This window comes from Eulemur rufifrons, chromosome 16, assembly GCF_041146395.1.
Source record: "Eulemur rufifrons isolate Redbay chromosome 16, OSU_ERuf_1, whole genome shotgun sequence".
Taxonomy (NCBI): domain Eukaryota; kingdom Metazoa; phylum Chordata; class Mammalia; order Primates; family Lemuridae; genus Eulemur; species Eulemur rufifrons.
Window position 1 is genome coordinate 31499577 of NC_090998.1, and position 20699 is coordinate 31520275.

General features: G+C 38.9%; 1 protein-coding gene across 1 annotated transcript in view; it reads left to right on the forward strand.

The window, feature by feature from the left end:
• Window positions 1-20699, forward strand: part of LOC138397257 (mucin-19) — a 139940-nt gene that overhangs the window by 112239 nt on the left and 7002 nt on the right. The window contains 35 exon segments of the mRNA XM_069491212.1: window positions 1605-1658; window positions 1748-1834; window positions 2437-2490; window positions 3098-3145; window positions 3417-3470; window positions 3622-3696; window positions 4155-4166; window positions 5247-5300; window positions 5704-5736; window positions 6007-6060; window positions 6199-6252; window positions 7917-7970; window positions 8108-8169; window positions 8303-8340; window positions 8584-8648; window positions 9235-9282; window positions 9678-9731; window positions 9877-9930; window positions 10413-10460; window positions 10707-10760; window positions 10911-10964; window positions 11679-11732; window positions 12181-12231; window positions 12478-12531; window positions 12662-12715; window positions 13028-13081; window positions 13224-13280; window positions 15909-15956; window positions 16215-16268; window positions 16711-16752; window positions 17202-17255; window positions 17963-18016; window positions 18481-18531; window positions 18832-18885; window positions 19050-19097. Coding sequence (XP_069347313.1) covers window positions 1605-1658; window positions 1748-1834; window positions 2437-2490; window positions 3098-3145; window positions 3417-3470; window positions 3622-3696; window positions 4155-4166; window positions 5247-5300; window positions 5704-5736; window positions 6007-6060; window positions 6199-6252; window positions 7917-7970; window positions 8108-8169; window positions 8303-8340; window positions 8584-8648; window positions 9235-9282; window positions 9678-9731; window positions 9877-9930; window positions 10413-10460; window positions 10707-10760; window positions 10911-10964; window positions 11679-11732; window positions 12181-12231; window positions 12478-12531; window positions 12662-12715; window positions 13028-13081; window positions 13224-13280; window positions 15909-15956; window positions 16215-16268; window positions 16711-16752; window positions 17202-17255; window positions 17963-18016; window positions 18481-18531; window positions 18832-18885; window positions 19050-19097 — 1839 coding nt within the window.

Here is a 20699-nt window from a genome sequence, read left to right on the forward strand (position 1 = left end):
TTGTTGAAATGTCCATACTGCCCCAATGTGATTTACAGATTCAATGCACCATCAAAATAGCAGCGTTATATTTTACAGATGTAGAAAAAGTAACCTGAAGTTTCATTTGGAACTAAAAAAGAGCCTAAATAGTCAAAGTACTCTTATGCAAAAAGAATAATTTTAGAGGCTTCACATTACCTGACTTCAAATTATACTACAAAGGTATAAGTAACCAAAACAGCATGATACTGGTATAAAAGTAGAGACATAGACCAATCGGAGAGAATATAGACCCCAGAGATAAAACCATTTATCTGTGACCAGCTGATCTTCCACAAAGCAGACAATAATATATACTGGGGAAAGGAAGCTATATTCAGTCAATGGTGCTGGCAAAATTGGATAGCCAAGTGCAGCAAAATGAAACAGGACCCCTATCTCTCACTATGTACAAAAATTAATTCAAGATGGATTAAAGGACTTAATTGTAAGGCATGCAACCATAAAAATTCTAGAGGAAAACATAGGAAAAACTCTTCTGGACATTGGCCTAGGCAAAGAATTCATGACTAAGACCCCACAAGCAAAATAACAACATAAATAAATAAATAAATATGACTTCATTAAATTAAAAGCCTCCTGCATAGCAAAGAAAATAATCAACAGAGTAAATAGACACCCTATAGAAAGGAAGAAAATATTCACAAACCATACATCTGACAAAGCTCTAATATCCATAATCTACAAAGGATTCAAACAACTCAGCAAGAAAAAAATAAGCAACCCCATCAAAAAGTGGGCAAAATACATGAACACAATTTTTTCAAAAGTTGACAAATGGCCAACATATGAAAAAATGCTCAACATTACTAATCATCAGGGAAATGCAAATTAAAAATTCAATGAGATACCCCCTTACTTCTATCACAATGGCCATTATTAAAAAGTCAAAAACCAATAGATTCTGGTGTGGATGCAGAGAGAAAGGAATGCTTATACACTGTTGGTAGGACTGAAAATTAGTAAAACCTCTATAGAAAGCAGTAAGGATATTCCTTAAAGAAATGAATGTAGACCTACCATTCAATCCAGCAATCACACTGCTATTTACCCAAAGAAAAATAAGTCCTTTATCACAGCACAATTTATAATTGCAACAATATGGAATCAAGCTAAGTGCCCATCAATTCTTGAGTGGATAAAGAAAATGTGGTTACATACACCATGGAATTCTACTCAGCCATAAAAAGGAGTGAAATACTGTCATTTTCAGCAACTTGGATGGAACTGGAGAACATTGTCCTAAGTGAAGTATCTCAGGACTGGAAAACCAAACACTGTATGTTCTTACTAATAAGTAGGAGCTAAACAATGGGTATACATGAGCACAAAGTGATATAAAGGACTTGAGAAACCAAGAAAGTGGGGTGTGCCATAAAAACTAACCATTGGGTACAGTGAACACTATTCTGGTGATGGGCATACCACAAGCCCTGACTTAAGCATCACACAGGTATCTATGTAACAAAAAATGTTGTACCCCCTTAATTAATATTTTGAAATTAAAAAAATAAGTATACAAGCAGTTGAACTGGTGACCACCATCCCTTTTTTGTTGTTAGGTACTGCTGGTGTAGTCTCTGGAAAAACTCTGGAGCCTAGCGTTTACAACACAGGTAAGTCTGGAAATACATGCCAATCTGGACATTGGCCCCATGGTTGATACACCCTGAAACAGCATGGTATGTACTTTTCCACACCCTAGTCTTTACTCCTTCCTTTTTTCTCTCTCTCTCAGAGGCCACAACTTTCACGGAAGGAAACAGCACCACACAAGCAGAACTTCCAGGAGGTGAGCTTTTTTACTCTGAGGTTTTGGGGCTTTTATCAAATCCCTGTGTGGGTGGCTACAGTAAACACAAGAGTGTGAAGGTGGGCCAAGGAAAGGGACCTGGGTTTCCTCTGGGAACACAGCTGGCCAGAGACACAAGCCTGGGTGTGTGTAGGAATTCCATGGCCTCACGTGTCTCATCCATCTGGATTTCCAGGGGCCCAGGCTTGCAGAGCTGGCTGTCGTATAGCAGGGATGAGAGGAACCTGCTGGCCAGGCCCTGTCTATCAGAGCCCTGATCCTTTTATACAATTTGCCTTTTTCTCACAGCACTTACTAACATCTATCACGCTGACTTATTTATTAAGTTTACTGTTCACTGCTGGCCTCCAGCTGCTAATACTGGAAAAGCAGCATTGGGGGGAGATCTTTGAACATTATGCCCACTGATATACCCCAAGGGCCTAAAACAATATTACATAGAATAGATGCTTAATAGATATTAGTAGAATGGTGAAATGTATTAATTTAAAGCTTTTAATGAAAGGTCTTCTAGTGGTTCATGGCCTCACTCCTACTTCCAATACTGATTGAAGAGTTATTCTTTCTTTGTCTTGTTTTAGGTACTACAGGAGAATTCTCTAGGACAACCATTATATCTGGAAGTTCCCACACAGGTAGGTTAATAAGCAAGAAATCTCCATGTTTAACCTCGTAATATAGTTAGTATACCTGCTTTAATGAAATATCAACATAATTTTTTTTACCAATATCCCAAATCCTGAGACTTCATCATTTATAATTTTCCTGCCTCAGAGGCCACAACGTTAACAGAAGACAGCAGCACTCCTGGAGCTGGGTCCAGCCCAGGTGAGAATGAACAGCTCACATTAGGGGGCTGAGCACAAATTATGGCTCTCCATAGGATTGCCTGCTGGGAGGTGTTTTCTTACAGAGTTGTTTGCATTTATTTTCAGTATTTTCTTACACTGAATAAGTTCTGGAAAAGTTCTCAATACCAGCATCTAGCCTTACAGTTGCAACTTTCTAAAGATGGGCGGTTGCACAGTCAGTATGAGAGATTTCTCCTATGGTGCTATGCACATCACTCAGGTGTTGGGGGAGCCAAGGTATTATATTTCTGGGGAGAAGAGAAAACAGTGAGAATCTTGGAAGCAGGCCTGTTCCACATGAGAGTTTTCTTACTCAAAAAAGCAACAATGATATTAAATATATTCACATGTTCTTGGCACATCAGTTATTTTTCTGATTTTTATTCCACAGTAGGGACCACTGCAGCACCAGGAGGCCAAGCAACTGAGAGTGTGACAGGTAAAGCTGCAGTAAAGCCACTTTGCTTCCCTGTCTTGGAGTTGGCGGAATTTCAGGGGAAATTAGGAAAAGTTCAACTTGGAAACATTACTATTTTAATCGCTTTGTTAATAACATGGGTCATAGGAAAGGCATATGATTCTCACCTCACCAGGAAGCAGTGAAAGGGCCCTTTGATACAGCAAAGATACACCCAGATTCCTTCTAGAGGCAGGTCCTTCAGGAGACAAACGTGAGCCACTGTGATGACCTCAGACCCTTTGTGTTTCAGCCACCACTGGGGTAGCCCCTGGCACAACTGTTGGCCCTGGCATTTCCAACACAGGTGAGTCAATAGGGTGGCAGAGAATCTTCCAGGAGTCTATCTGTGATGAGATTTCTCGTCCACTGTTATTCTATGTAGGAGAACTTCTGTATCTTTTCCATGGTCCTTAAATATTTTCCAGTCATCTCCATCCCATTTTCCTCTCCCTCAGAGGCCACAACTTCTGTAGGAGAACGTGGAACAAGAGTTGGAATAATCCCAGGTTACCTCTGTTCAGGCACTAACTGTACTTTCTAATAACTTCCCAAGAGTCTTGCATGAAATATATCAAAACTCTTTGAATTTCCCAGATTTGGCATATTAGGCAAAAATTTAGCAGATGTTCAATATTTGACATCGATAAATGCAGCTCAGACTCTTCAGCTTTTCCTCCTTATGTCTTGTGTCTAAGGACCCTTCATCAGGGCCACATGGGGCACATTCACTGACAGTTATATAGGTAATTTGGGACCAAACCTATATCCTTGTAACTAAACCCTAAAAAGGAGGGTCAGTTGTGGAGGACAATCCTTGATAAACTCGCTGAGGGAGTGGTATATTCCATGGGAAATAATATGGAATAAGTCTTAAAACTAGAAAGTCCATAGATGTAAATTCACTGCTGTATTTTTTTTTTTTTCCCTTTAAGAGACTATTCACATTTCATGTCATTGACTACATGACCACAATCCCTTCTTATTTCAGGTACTACTGAGGGTATCTCTGACAAAACTCTGGAACCTGGAAGTGCCAACACAGATCAGGAACTCTGAACATGGCCCCTGGGACAATACAGCCTATGGGAGCCCCAGAATGTCCTGCCCGGTCTTTATATCTTCCATTTTTTTCTCTCTCAGAGGCTACCACTATCTCAGAAGACAGGGGGATAAATATTCACACAGGACTCCCAGGAAGTGAGCTTTTCAGTCTGAGGCTCGGGGGGCTCTCATCATCTCTCTATTTGGGCTGCTACAATGAACAAATACTATGAAGGAGTGTGAGTTAGGGATATTCATTTTCTCTTGCGTCATATTGTGTTGAATCAACTTGGGAAATTATTCTGCTTAGGAATTCCATGACCTCAGATGTCTCAGCCAGGCTATTCCTCAGTGTCCTGGTAAATATTATGAGAGCATATTGCATATATTCCAGCCCCCAGGACTTCCAAATTTCCAATCCTCCTTACCCAGTTGACCTTTCCCCCAATAGCGTTCCACTTTCTATCATTCTTCTTGTTTACTTATACATGATGTTTACTGTTTATTCGCCATCTCCCCTCATTGGAAAGCTTCATGAAGGCAGTTGGTTATGAAAATGCCCCAGTTTGTATCAAAAACCCCACTTAAAGAGATAAAACCATACTTTATTCCTCCCTTAAGCACCTCTAGTACACCAGGGGGATATGACTCTGGAAAGGAAACAGATAAGGGTGATTTAAAAGCCCTCTTCTCTCCTCACCTTACACTGAAAGGAAAACCCAGTAGCAACACAGCCATCCCAGGTTGGCCTGGGAAACGAAATGCTAGAAAGTTGTTCCATCCATTCCCTACAGAGAGAGTATCCCCAGGAAAGGGCTTCCAGTGGCTTAGGTCCACGTTGATGCTTACAAGATTAACTGGGGAGGTAATGAATGCTTTATTGCTACATTTACTTCTTTGCATTTTAGGTACCACTGGAGAATTTTCTGGGACAACCATTATATCTCTTGTGGGGCTGCTATGATAAAATAACACCCCAGTATCTCTTCCCAGTATTCCAAGTTCCCATACTTCATCATTTTCCTATTTCTTCCCTCAGAGGCCACGACTTCCACAGAAGAGACTAGCACTACTGGAACTGGATTCAAAACTGGTGAGAATAGACAGCTCATGATTTAGGGTCATCGGGATTAGGGCTCTCTAAGCTTTTCTTGAGAGAGTTTGCATTCTATTTAGGGACACTGCAAGTGAATCAAAATACATTTATGATTAGAGAAAAAATCTTTTTGAAAATCTATTAATTCTCGAATTGAGCTTCACTGCTCCGAGTCTGACAATGGAATTTTTCCATTGTCATTATAACACCAGCATTTTAGCTGGAATCTAGCAAGTTTTCTGTATGTATGTGTGAAATAGAAAAAAGCACCATGGAACCAGGACACACGCACGTTTGTGTGTGTATATGTATAAAAAATTTGCTTGTTCAATATTTTCTTCTACATCTAAAGTTTTCAGCACATTTAAATCTCCCCAGCCCGCTTTTTTCTGCTTCATAGCAGGCATCACTGCAGGGCCAGGGAACCAAGCAGGTGAGCACTGGGGAAATGCATCTATTAATAGTTTCCCTCTCAGCAAATCCCAGGCAGAAGTACCTAAAGTTGGGAACATCGTCTCTGGATTTGCTTTGGTTATGAATTGTTGAAAGAAGGCAAATACATCAAGTTCATCATCTACCATGTGCTCAAAGAAAGATTTCTATTATGGCAAATAATAAATAAACACATTATATCTCTTTTAGATTAAGGTACTCCTTTGACTTAGGCAGTCACCATGATCACCTCAGTCCCTTTGTGTTTCAGGCACCTCCAGGGTAGCCCCTGGCACGACAGTTGCCCCTGGAAGTTTCAGCACAGGTGAGTCTGCAGTCTGGCAGACAGACTTGTATATGTTCTACAATGGCCTGTGTTCCCTTTTGGTGCTTCTATGCAGAAGCACCACCATTTCATTCCAAACCCCCTGAAACTTTTCATTTTGTGTCTTTCTTCTCTCAGCAGCTACAGCTTCTCCTGGAGAAAGTGGAACGACGGAAGTTGAAACCACTACAGGTAAGCCCAGACAGACCACTGTCTACCAAGGCAAAGTTGTCTGAATTGTATCTAGTATTTGAACTTCCGGTGAAGAGCATTTTCTAAACAAAAATTACTGAATAGCCAGGATTTTACCTAATAACTACTCTTTTTTACTTCTTTTCCTCTGCTTCAAGGAGGCTTCACCATGGAGCTGAGGCACTGAAAATCAGTTAGGTGATTGGGAGAGAAACATCTTTCTTTCTCTCGTCAAAATCTAAGAGAAGTAATTGAGTTATTGACATTTTTGTCATTAAATTTTCTGTGAGATAGCAACGGTGCATGGGAAACGTATAAAGATTACGTCCTGCTTCTAGAAACCTCTGAAAAGAGCTTGGTGGCATATTCAGAAAACACATGGTTCCCTCACCCCATCCTAGGCCATTTCCTTATCATGTGTAAAGAATTGACATTTTGATTTCTGTCACTCTGTGATCCAAGTTCAGTATGGTAGCCACTGGCAAAACTTTTGCCCATGAAAACTCTAATATCTAGATATGCTCATTACTATTATTTATCATTCGAGTTCTTTACTATAAACATTTTTATTAAGAAGTTTACATATCTTATTCCAATCAGGGACTACCTAAGGTCCAATTAGGAATCATGAGTTAAAAGTTTTTTATTATCAGTTTTCAAACAATTAAAAGTGTGTATCACTTTTACAGTCAGAAGGGCTTTTTTTCTGACTTAATAGTAGGTGACAAGACATTTTCAGTTGTGCTTATCTCGTGTAGTAACATCACCTTAGATCTTTCTTTCTTTCTTAATACTCACTTTGGTTTTCTTTCCTTTTTTAAGAAACCACAACTTTCCTAAGAAGAAGTGGCACCACTGGAGCAGAAATAAAATCAGGTGCAGATTTGGGGGTTTTCATTATTTATTCTTATAGTTTGATTCCCGGTTGATAGATTTATTAGAACAGATTTTTTAATGAGCTTTTTATTTTGGAATAATTTTAAATTATAGAAAATTGGCAAAGATAAGGTAGAGAATCCCTTTAATGTGGAATAGTGGTTTTTTATTTCCTTTTGAGACTATAATATTTCAAGGGAATCAGGATTTCTTTTTAGATTTGGATTTTGAACTACTTGGGCCCAAGTTTCCCAAAGGCTTTCCTTTCTCAGGGAATTAACCTCAGGGTTCTAGGTCTCTGGAGAAGAGAATTACAATACTTCAGGCTCTGAAATGGTTTTCCCTTTGAAAAGAGCTTGATCTGCATAACATCACAGCACTGACTTCTGTTCAGCATAGAAATCATTAAGATGTCATCTTTTAGTTCAAAGATAAAAATTCAAAATATACTTTTTTCCCCATTTTCTTTTCATTAGGGGTCACCACTGGAACATTAGGAAGTAAGACAGGTAGACATGAGAAAAGCCTTTGATATGACCTTCAACTTTAGCAAAAAATAATGAGGACAGGGATATTAGCCACTGCATTAACTGACAAGAGGAGAGACATCTTCCATGTTTACCATGTGCCTCTGGTAAACATGGAAGATGTCTCTCCTCTTGTCAGTTATAGATCTAGGAAGTGTCTTTTGTTGCTTCAAAATCATAGACAGGCATGTTGTTGGCCACATTCTTCTAAGGATTACGAAAGTGTCAGCATGATGATCTTTCTCTTTTTCCCCTACCTAGGCACTGTTGGAGTACTCTCTAGTACACTAGTTGCACCTAGGAGCTCCAGCTCAGGTAAATCAACAAGCTGGGAAAGCTCACTGCTTGGGAAGGACTCCTCAATAAGTTTATCTCCCTGGGTGATATTACCATATTTTTCTCAGATTGTTAAAAAATTTGCCCTCACTACTATTATTTCTACTCTTTCTCAGAGGCCACAGCTTTCTTGGGAACCACTGAAGCAGTAACAGTCCTAGGTAAAAATGGGACATCTGTGAATTCCTTCTAACAATTCAAAGTGATTGAAATAGAGTGATTTCTGCCCTATGGAAATCTTTGAGTCCCCAAAACCTTACATTTCTATATGGCAGAATATTTTCTCTCTTGTTTCTTCTTCAGAAGCCAAGACCACTGCCCCAGAGAGCCAAGTCTCTGGCAGTCAAACAGGTGAGCATGATGAAAATATGAGTATCTCTCTGATATTTACCAATATACAGAATTAGAAGACTTCTAATGTGAAAATTTAGCCTTTGCCTTTTTGGGGGGCGTGGGGGAGGAAATCTACTTGTGGAAAGTTGTATAAGGAACCCTGGAAGAGATCTTCTATGATTTAAAATAAATATATAATGTTTTTCTTCTTAGCTCTTCTTTTAATGTAAAGGAAATGACTTATCAGGTCCTTCCTCTTTGTAATTCCAGACACCAATGGAGTAGTCTCTGGCACAACTGTTGCACCTGGAAGTTCCACCCCAGGTAAGTGAATATTTTCAAAGGCCATCATCCCTTGTTTAACCTCAAACAGGAATATGTGTCCCTAAACATACTTTCCACTTTCTTCATTGCTTCTTCCAGAGGCCAAAGTTTCCTTAGAAACCATCAGAGCCACTGTAATGATATCAGTGAGGACTAGGAATCCAGATGTTAGCATGGCTATTGATGCCATCATGAGTTTGCCTCTGGATCTCCAAGACTGTCATACAGAAAGGGCAGGTCCCTCCAGCCCATACCCCAACCTAGCCATGCTGTTGACACACACCACAGCAGCTGGTTTCTGGACCAGCCTTTTCCAGTACCTGGCCTTGTGATGTAGATTTCTAGAGAGGACGGGAGGAGTAGTACTTCTCTAGAAGATTAACCCATACATAATCAACAGGAGTTAACACTGGGCCAGAATGTTCTGTCTCAGATAAACAGATAACTAAAATGAACTAAGATATGGTTTGCTTCTCATTTGACTTTTCATCTTGAGCTTTAAATATTAAATTGCTTAATGGTTGCCTCAGTGATTGATTAAAGGTCAAAACATACTCAGAATCTTTTACCTACTTTCAATGATCAGGAACCACCTCTGGAGCATCAGACAATCAAATCACTGGAAGTAAAACAGGTAAATTCCTTTGTCTCCCATTTGAGGATTTTACATTATATTTGCTAAGTAAGCCTGTTAGACATAGGCTCCTTGGAGCGAAAAGGCTTCATTTGTTTTGTTCATTGATCCCCAGTACTAAACAGGGCTCAATTAATATTTACTGAATGAATGAAATAATTGATACATGGGAAAAAAATACATGGCTCAGTCAAGAAGCAGAAAGGCCAAGGAAAGGACATGCTCATGAGACTGCCTTGTAGCCAAGTTGTCCATGTGAGTGGTGTCACCTGGAGCTAGGCAGTGCAAAGAGCACTGTTGAATGATGTGGCTCTGGAGATATACATTTAATTTCTACCTGGATTGCCTCGGTGCAGAATATTCTCTGTGATGAGACCATGGCCTTCTCATTTCAGGCACCACTGGTGTGGCCTTGAGCACAACTGTTGCACCTAGAAGTTCCAGTACAGGTAGGGTAACAAGCTTGGAAGAAAATGCCCCTTCTGGAAATAAGGAAATATCTTTCACATTACTTTTCTCATGTAAGAGTATCACAGTATATATTTTCTTCTTCCTAAATTCCCATCCTTTACCTGTCTTTTCTTTTTCTTCCAGAAGCCACAACTTCCATAGCAATCAGTGGAACCACTATAGTAGGAAGGAAAACAGGTGAGAATTAATGGTGTATGTGTGAGAGTGTGTATGTGTGACTTTTGGGTGATAAATTACAATTATACTTTGCTTTGTAGTAGAATGGTTTCTTGGGAGCAGCTTTGTAGGAACTCTTATCTAAGATCAATAATGTTTTCTTTTGAAACTTGATTCCCAATCAGTTTGGGCAGATTTTTAAAGTCCTTCCATATCCAGGGCCCAGGCTCACATATGAAGATCCCTTCAAATGAGAGTGGAAGTGATAATGGTCTGGAACATTTTTTCCTCCCATTGTAGGGATCACCAGAATATCAACAGAAGGAACTACAGGCTCAGAGGGTTCTATTTCAGGTAAACAGAAAGCCGAAATGAACAAAGAAAACTTACCTCACACAGTATATTCTCCCATGAGCACAAAAGTGGCTGAAATGGACAGTAGTTATCTCAATAATTCAAGTCTAGCTTTACACTCAAAACTTTTCCTATTTTCATCCTTTTAGGAGCTACCACTAGAGGGTCAGTAAAACAAGGAACTGGAAGCACAGCAGGTAAATACGGCAGCAAAGGGGGCCGCTTGATTACTGTGATTAAGTTCTAAAAACGGGGGGAGGGGGCATCCTATGTTGAGGAATTTGCATCTTTATTTGATTTGAGATTAAAACTATGCACAAGAAAACACAAATAATTCACCACTAATTGGGAGTGGGAGACAAACTCGAAAGACAAGTTGATTCCCCGCCAACCCAGTCCCTCTCCAGTGAGAGGAAAAGTCACCACTGTCCTTTTTGTTGCAGGCACCACTAGGCTGGGCTCTGGCACCACACTTGAACCTGGGAGTTTTAACACAGGTGAGCCGACCAGCTGGTGAGAACCCTCCACAGTATGAGGTCTAGTAGTAAAGTCTCCCTTGGTATTGTTACCAAGAAAAGTGCATCCCTAATTTTCCTCAGAATGCTAAATCCTGGTCACCTCACATTTTTCTACGTTTTCTCTCTTAGAAGCTACAATATCCATTGGAGGTGGTGGAACCACAGGAAGTAGAATAAACACACGTGAGCACGCAGCTTTCTAACCTCTTCTCTTTTCGCTTGCAACAATAGCTATATGGTAGCTACAGCTTTCTAGAATGCACTATGTGCCAGGTACTAGTCTACATCCTTCTCAATATTGTTTTCACAAATTTTATAGATGAGAAAAATATGGTTCAAAAATACTAACTTGCCCAAGATCACACGGTAAGTGAACAGCACATTTCAACTCAGGCCGTCTGACTCCAGAGTCCATCCTCTTACCCATGACACTATATTATTACTACACTATACCACGAGATTCCTTTGCTACATATCTAAACTTGTGTAGAACACTAAAATTTCTTGTATCAGTATTTTACCTAAATGAAAATTTAACAGGTAATCAGTCATGCTTTGTTTCTTCTTCTAGGAGTATCAAGTAGCCAAGTCACTAGCATTCAACCAGGTAAGTAAAGGAGAACACCTTTGTTTTGTTATGAGTCCAAAGGGGTATTATCACTAAGGCTCCACCCCCGCCCCATGTTGTACCTTCTCCTGCCACCAAGTTTATATCGAGAATGAAGCATTCATTACATTAGCAAACACACACAACAGCCGTGGAACAAGCTATCCCTAGAAGTGGTCTTTTCACATAATAAAGAATTTTGTAGTGTCCTCAATCCTATTTTAGAATATGTTGTTCTTATTGTAGGTATGAAATTGACATGATGATGCCATTTCATTTTTTTCTTTTAGGTACTAGTGGAGTGGTCCCTGGCAGTACCATCTCACCTGGCAGTTCCAACACAGGTGAGGCAATAAGGAAACAGGTGCTATGATTTCTTCTTTTTTCTTCTCTAAAGTTACAACTTCCATAGAAAAGAGCATAACCTATGAAAGTGGAATTGGCAACTCTTGAGTTCCCAATAATTTATATTTGCTTTTGCATTTTCAGAGAGACCATTGTTAGACAAAGCTTATATTATAAAAATATCACTTCTCCTAAGAGAAGAGATACTTATACTGTAATTCTGAAGGGGCTCAGAGTCCAGAAAGATTCCCCTCTTCACATTCAAGTTATTACCTTGGAACATATGGAGACAGTAGAATCTACATAGTTCCTATTTAGGAAAGCAGAAATGATGGAAGTAACTCTGGAAGTTAAGGTCTATTATATTTTAGATTTCAGATGTTGTAAGCTTGTTAACTGAATACAGTTGAATACCTTTACACAAATATGATTTCTATTTCTTGTCAGTAAAAGCTACCACTGGCACATCCAAGAGGTCAAGCCCTGGAAGTGAAACAGGTAACCATGGGAAAGGCCCTGAGCCTTCTATTTGCCTCTGAAAGTAAATAATCAAGGCTAGACCATGAGCTAATGTGTTTATTGTGACTCTGAGTTTAAAAATAGAGAATGCACTTCACCTTCACAGAGTAGCCCAGAAGGATCTTCTGCTACTTTCGAGCTATAGACAGTCATTGTTGCCCATGCTCTTTTCAGGATGGTAAATGCATCACTATTTGGATTCTCTCTCTCTCCCCCCTGCATTAGGCACCAGTGGTGTAGTCTCTGGCACGACAGTTGCCTCTGGAAGTTCCAACACAGGTATATCAATATTCCCTCCTACAACCCCTCCTCACAACATACACACTCCCTGACATACCCTGGGGGTACCACCAAATTTTTCCCAGGTGATCTGAATTGACTTCTCTTCTCCTTTTTTGCTTTCACATAGAGGCCACAACTTCTTTCAGAGGTAGTGGAAACACCAAGGCTGGAATTAAAATAGGTGTGTGCAAATAGTCAAAAATTATTTTTCTCTTCATCTTAAGGTAAATCATCTTGGCTATAGTGACCTTAGTGGAAATTTTACTCAATCTCTTTGAGTACAAATTGCCAGAATATTAACACTTTACTCCCTGTGAACTGCCCTTTATGTATTTGTAATACAATGGTATAATAAAGAACATGTGTGATGTATCACTTAAGGCAAGAAATTTCCTGATATAAAGTTCACTCAAGAAACCCATTGTTATAAACTAAATCCTAGTTTTAGGTAAAAGAGAATTCATAAATTGATTTTTTCCTCTTGTGATTTCAGTTACCACTGGAATAACAACTGGTACAACCATTGCACCTGGGAATTCTAACACAAGTAAGTCATGAAAGAGTTGGGGAAACCTGCCTCTGTGAACTTCAGAGGACCTGATGTCTCCCACAGGGATATTACATAGAGTAATACTACTACACATTTTTCTAAATGTCTGCATTCCTTACCACTTTCTCCTACTTCTCAGAGGCTATAACTTCTATAGAAGTTGAAACTACTACCACTGCAGTTGGAATGGCAACTGGTGAGTGACATGCTCTTTCAGCCTTTTGGGTTCTCAACAATTCTCTGGTTGAATCTGTGGTAGATGATGAATAAGTGCGACTGAAACAGGGTTTTGTATTTCACTTGAAGAGATAATATGTCCAGTAAATTAGCTTTGGCCATTGCTCTTCAGACTGATTTTTCTTTGCACATCAGCCTTTTAGATGTGGTTTTATGAAGCTAAGAATGTTGTGTTGTTGCTCTCAATCCTTTATCCATCTTGCTTTTGTAGGTACTACTTTAGGATCAGCTAGAGTTTCCAGGGGCCCAGAAAATTCCAGTCCTGGTTAGTAGAAATGTTTAATTCACCTATCATGGACTTCTATTGAGTATAAATGCATTCTCATGGGCTTATCCTCATGACTAAGGTTCTAACAAATTCAGTTTTTACAATTCACCCCTTACTTCCAAGGAATCCCCACTGAAGCACCAGGGAGCCAAGTCACAAGAAGTAAAACAGGTGAACAGATGAAAAGCACTTTCCAAAGTATTTAACCATAGAAAAAGAGTTCCAGAATGAGAGTTTTGCCATATATTCGTTTGGGGGAATGAGAAAGTCTGTGAGAAAACATGGTTTTTGCTTCTTTTTGCATAGAGAAACCATTTTACTGCTTATAAGAAACATGTAAATTTGTCCAAGTCTATGCTATTCTAGGGACAAAAAAAAAATCATTACTATGATTTCTTCTCTATTTCATAATCTATCCATCCCTAAATCTTATTTTCATTTCAAATTCCACTGGAGCAGCTTCTTTTATGATATTTGTTTCTGGGAATTCCAACAGGAATTAGTCAAAGTTACCAAAGAAAGCTCTTACTAGTATCTCAGCAAAAAAGCCATCTTCATTGAGAATATGTCTTCTATAACAACACAAAATATTTTCTAGATTTCAAAATTATTTAAAAATCACCTATTTTATTTATTTTTTACTCCCAGGAACTACAACTTCAGTACTAAGCACCACCAACACCACCACTGGGAATAAAATACAAACAGGTCACTGCATTGCAGATTGTTGGGATTTCATTGATTACTGGTGGCATTTTGCCTCTGACCAGAGATAAGACTTTTCATTTGAAGATTTATTAATATTAGAGTCAATTGGGTTGATCACATCAATGTTCTGGAATTTCCTGGACTAAAGAGTTAATTAGATGCATCTTTATTAAGACATAGCTTCCCAGAAGTAAATATCTCAATGGAGACAGGAGTCTTTTTAGGTAAATATTTCCACACTTGTCTTTGCAGGCACTACTATTGTATCAGGTAAAGTCACCAGTAACCAAGAAGTTTCCAACCCAGATAAATGAAGATGACCAAAATAGACTTAAGGCATTTGGGGTGGGGGATCTTATATAGAGATTTTTTAATTTATTCAAGGAAAGGAATATTTTTTCTATTATATTAAAAAGCATGGGGATGTAAAATAGCCTGAAATGTTCAGGAAACTGTAATACAATGTGCTTGTCGAATACAACCCAGATGTTGGGAAAGCATTGCAAGAGAGGATACTGGGAGGTTTTTCTGGAGCTTCTAGATGGCAAAGTTAAGACAGAAATGTTTTAAAATGAAGAGGAAAAAGGAGATCAATTCAACAATTCTGTATTCTGTAATGAGATTATAATATAGGGCTTAGTTATAACATAAAAAATTTAAAACTTGACTCCATGGGCAATGAGGAGCAATTGCAAGGTTTTAGGTAGGTTTATTACCATGCCCAGATTAGTTTTTTTGGAAGATGAATTAGTCACAAGGTAGAAAGATGATGATATGAGGGAAAGTAAGAGGGGTTGGTGGAGGCATGTTGTCTAGTTTGGAGTCTGCTTGAAGTGAGAGATGACTAGGGACTGAAATAAGGGGTAGCAGGGGCAGGAGTGTTGTTGGCCAGTTAGAATCAACTAATGTGTTTGAAAGGATGAAGGAGAGGAGAGTCCTAGTTCATGGCGTGGGTGCTTGGGTGGATGCATGATGGTGCCATCCACTATGGGAATATATTGGAGTAAAAAAATGCTAATTGGTAGATGTATTGAGATCAGATTCTGATAGCTTGAGTTTGAATTTCTCTGAAGTTTCCTGGTAGTGATACCCAGTAGAGCTGATGAGGGTGACTAGAGCCCAGAAGAGAAGGCAAAACTGGAGGTAGAGATTTTGTCAGTCATTTTCTTACAAATGATATTTGAAAGTATGGGTGCTGATGAGTTTATGTAGGGTAGTCATGTAGAGTGAGAAGAGAAAACAGAGTTCCTTGGGTTTGCCGGTATCTGTAAAGGGTGGGTAAAGGAACCTGGAAAGGGGAGGAGTTTGGATTCAGCAATTGCCAATGTGTAACCAGTAACCAAGAAGTTTCCAACCTAGATAACATAACACAGAGTATGGGAGTAATGGGATGTACCATACTGTGACCAGAAGACCACATAACCTCTAATTTAGGAAATTCAGAATCTCAAACAGTATCAGCCAGAATTTACTGGGGACATGTAGTTTTTTGAATGTTTCATTTTTCAGATAATGTAGCCTCATAGTTATAATACTTTGAAAGTAGAAGAAGGAAACTTGAAAGAATTAAAACATCAAGATTCACAATTCTTTCCATTTTTTAACCTTCAGGAGTCACCAGCATAATTCCAGGAAGCCAACCAACTAGAAATCAAGCAGGTGAGCATAGGGAATTGAAAAAGGTAAGAATTAGGAAGGCTTCTGTCTCCATGACACTAACTCTGGAAAAGGATCCCAGAAGATGCCACTTACCACAAGGAATATAAAAGAACAGGGAAAAGCATGTTTATTTCACCCCTTGGGATAAGGAATCCATTGTTTCACAGAAACACATGGATTTGTCCTAAACCATAATCCCTATTCAATAAGAAAGACGCTGCCCACATTACTCCCTCTTTCTTCTCTCTCCGATCCCAGGTTCCACTGGGACAGGATCTGGAACTACAGCTTCACCTGGAGGTTTTAGAACAGGTAAGTCAAGTAATAAAAGGAATTCTCCTTTAAATGGCTGTAGGGACAGGGTCATATACTACCATATCATTTGCATGTTAACAAATTCTCCATCTTCCCAATTTTCCTCCTTTGCTCTCACAGAGGCCACGACTTTTAAAGGAGTTGGAAGCACTGAAGCAAAAATTGCATTAGGTAAGTTTTGCAGGATTTTTGATTCTTAATAATTTTTCCATTTGAGTTTACTATACACAGATTTTGAATGATAGTTTGCTTCTCATAGTTCCATACCTCTCTCAGTGATTGCTCAGACTTTGAAAATGAATATGGCTAAGAAGTGGTTGCTTTTCCTTTAAGAGCAGATCATGAGGCCAACCTAGATTAACTCTCTGGTTTTTCCCAAAGGACATATTATAGATGTAATTCTCTAGACACATCATTTCTTTATTCCCTGTTTTCCCAGGCAACACCACAGGATCAATGGGAGTCACCAGCAGCCAAGAAGGTCAGTAGAGGTTACTCTAATAGATCCAAGTGATTTCGCTAAATAAGGCTTTGATTAAGATGCCTAACCCTTGATTACAAATTTAGTCAATTTGTTTTTCTGGTTTTCTTCCCCTGGAGAACTTCTCCCTCTTCTTACATTTACTTTAGAAAACTTTACTGGAAATAAATCATATGCATATAAGAGAAACACTCTCTAATTTAGTAATCAGTCTAGATGATTCTAGATCTAGAGAATTGAGATCTATGAGGCAATTGTACTTTTTTCCCTCATATTTCCGTGAACATGCAATCATGAAAGTACATTGGAAAACAGGCCAGGCCTAACATTTGGTGCAAGAAAATGTGTTAAATTGCTTTCCATTGCTTCAGAGAAACAGGAAAACTTGACAATACCATATTCTTAAGATGAGAAAAACTTGGTGAGAGTTACCTTCCCTCTTATTACAGGCACCACTGGGACAGCCTCTGGCACAACAGCTATTTCTGGAGGTTCCAACACAGGTAAATAAATATTTAGTAAGTAACTCTAAGTGTCTAAGACTAGAAAAATGAGATCTCTTTTTTGGAACTGACTGCTGTCGCAGCGGCAGAGCTACAACAGCTATGTTGTATCTACTTCATTCTTCTTTGCCTTTCTTAGGTGTAAATAAATGGTCAGTGGTTTAAATCTGTTGGTTTTTCATTAATGACTCCTACTGTTGCTTCAACATGGGCGGGAGGGTATTGAGGATAAAGATAGAGACTCAGGAAATCGGATAGAATCTCATTAGACGTTTATCTTTTCTGGCCATCTAAAGTTGCCTTTTTGTTCTGGGTTTCTGGGGCTAGAGGAGAGAGTAGAGGCTGAAATCTTGGTCATCACAGATGTTTTCTCATTTTCTCTCACTCTCTCATAACTTCTCTCCCTGCAACCCCCAAACTAACACAGGAGAACCAGGAAGCCAAGTTACATGAAGTAAAACAGTTAAGTGTGAGAAAAGCACTTGTCACTTAGAGTCATAGGAAAACATTCAGTTCACCTCTGTGAACAAGGAGTTGCTAAGATAGAAACCTCTTAGTGTTTCAATGGCTGGGGCATGAGCTTGGCATCAGATGTATTGGTATGCGCCCCAGGTGCTTTGACACTCTTGTTCCATGTGGAGGTGTCTTAGGGGACATGCTCTTCTCAAACCAGAAAAGGTTTATTGTTCTTCCCTTTCTCATTTTAGGTACCGCCAATGAACCATCTGAAACAACCATTGCTCCTGGAATTTCCACCACAGGTAAGTCAAATAATAAATGAATTTTTCTTGGTGGCATCTCAAAAAGACAAGATAGCTTATCTGCAGCTTGCATGGAAGTAGAGAACAGAATGGCAGTTACCAGGGGCTGGGGTAGTTTGTGTTTAAGGGCTGGGCTTGAGGAGATGTTGGTCAAAAGGATACAAAATTTTAGTTAGGAGGAATAAGTTCAAGAGATCTATTATACAACATGATTGTAACTAGTTTATATATAGTATTCTTGCAAAATGCTAAGACTGTGTTCTCACCACAAAAATAAGTGAGGTAATGCCATATGTTAATTGGCTAGATTTACTCATTCCACAATGTATATATTCCTTAAAAAATCATGTACATAATAATTTTATCTGTCAAATTTTTTAAATAAATTTATTTTTTTTGATGAAGTTAAGCTCTAGCTTCTCTAGATCCCTGTACTCTCACCACTTTTGTTCCTTTCTTAGCAGTTACTGCTTCCATAGGAGTCAAGGAAACCTCTGGAACTGGAGTGCAAACAGGTAAATGATCAGGGTGGCTTTGATTATACATAAGGAGCTGAGTTAGGGGGAAAGGGACGGTAGGACAGGAGAGGAGGAAGGGGAGAGGGGCAGAGAAAGGGGAGAAGAGAGACAGCCCTCAGCTTTCGTGAGGGACATGCCTTTGCTGTTCCCCTGGGGACACCTTTCTTCCCTGGGAGTTTTTGGTTTAAGCTTTCACCAGAGCTCCCTTCCTGAAGACTTATTCATGCAGCTTTTGAATTATGAGAAGAGGATGATGAGGGGTGCAAGTCCCGCAGTCTTTTATATTTCCTCTTGCAGGTTCCACCACAGTTTCAGCAGGAGTCGCAACAAGCCCACACGTATCCCAGCCAGGTAAAATGAAATGCCCCAAATGAACCGGATGACTTCTCTACTCCACACGACGCTTTCCTTGAGCATGAACTTGTGCTGTCATCTGTGCACGCATGTACACACAGACTGGATATGTGCATGTTATTCTCATAAAATCACAATACCTTCCTTTCATTTTGCCCCAGAAACCACTGTAATGGCAACAGGGGATCGAGAAACTGAAAATAAAACAGGTCAGTATGGGAAAAGCCCTAATTTCTTTGTTACTATTTCAACTAATGCTTCTTTATCTTACATGTGCTAGACTCTGTCACAGACATTAATAGCAAACACATCAGTAAGGTACAGCATTTTCCATTTTATATTTTGTGTGTGTGTGTAGGGGGAGAGATTATGGGCACAGATATTATCATTACTGTGTATTTGATTATTTAATGATAACCCTGAAACATGTATTGTCCCGAGAGTGGGGTGAGAGTGGAGTGTTCGTTTCTGCTTATCGGTTGGTAGTGTTGAGCGAGGGCATCAGAAAGGAGGCGATTGAGTTTAGCATTGGCTGAGGTGGGGAGGGAATTCCTGCCAAACTGCCCTTGAACAGACAGACATGAGACCACAGGGGAGAGTTCAGGAATCAACCAGGTGTCGGCAATGACTATGTGAGGTTTAGGGAGGAAATGGGATTGGAAAGGTAAGTAAAGTTCGTGAAGAACCAACCTTAAATGAGACTTTATCCTTACAGTAAATGAGATCTCCTTAAGATTCTATCAAGAGAATGATAATGATCAGACAGTTGTTTTAGAGAAATCATTCCGGTAGCAGTGTGGAGATTAAGAGATTGTTCTTTGTGGCTCCTCTTACAAATATCTCCAGTGTACCCTTACATTTCTGATAAGGGAAGATTTTCTGCTGTATTTATGCTTAACTGATCACTTCTCTCTCCTATTGCTGGTTTCTATTAATCTGCTAAGCATTCATAATTAGGAACTAGTCTAGCCTCCCTCAGTAAGGAGTTAGAGACATTTGATCCCCCAAATTTTCAAATAAATGTCATACGTGAAAAAAAATAAAGGTAAAAAATTAGGCATAGGGATATTCTGATTATTCTTGAATGAGTTTGGTTAGCTTGTGTATTTTAAGGAATATATCTGTCTCATCTATGTTGTCAAAATTAGTGCATTAAGTGTTCATACTAATCCCTTGTTATCTTTTAAATATCTACATATAGGAAAAATATGGTATAAAAATTTTTTTAAAAATAAGAAGAAAATGTCAAACCCTTAACTCCTTTTTATCTATATTTTTATACCTGTTATTAATATTAATATTTGGTCACTTTTTCTGAACATGTAGAAATTTTAAGTTCTTTTACAATATTCTGTTACTCGTAGGCCAGCTTTTTTCTTGCTAGGTAGAATAAAAATATTTGACCTTTAGCAGTTTTAGAATAGAATTTGAAATTTGTGAGTGGATTGTTGGGTTGACCAAAAACATGGGATGTGTGAAGGCTCAGAAGGATGCTTATGACCAGTATAAAGCTTTTGGTGGAGGTGGAGATAGAACAAAATTGAAGTACTTCAAGAAGATAAAAAGAAGAAAAAGTTCTTAAGGGATCAAAACCAGATAATTAATAATGCTTATTTCATCTTCTGTCTGAATCATCTTTTTTATTGTTTGGTTATCTATTTTATTGTTCTATTCATTAAACTGTCTTCCAAGAAAATTTTGAAGAGTTTACCTTGATGTTTTCTCCTTTCTCCCTTTAATTTTCATATTTCCTTCCCATCAAAATTGCAGGTGCAAAAGGACATACTCTCTAATGGTAGAATTTCAAATGC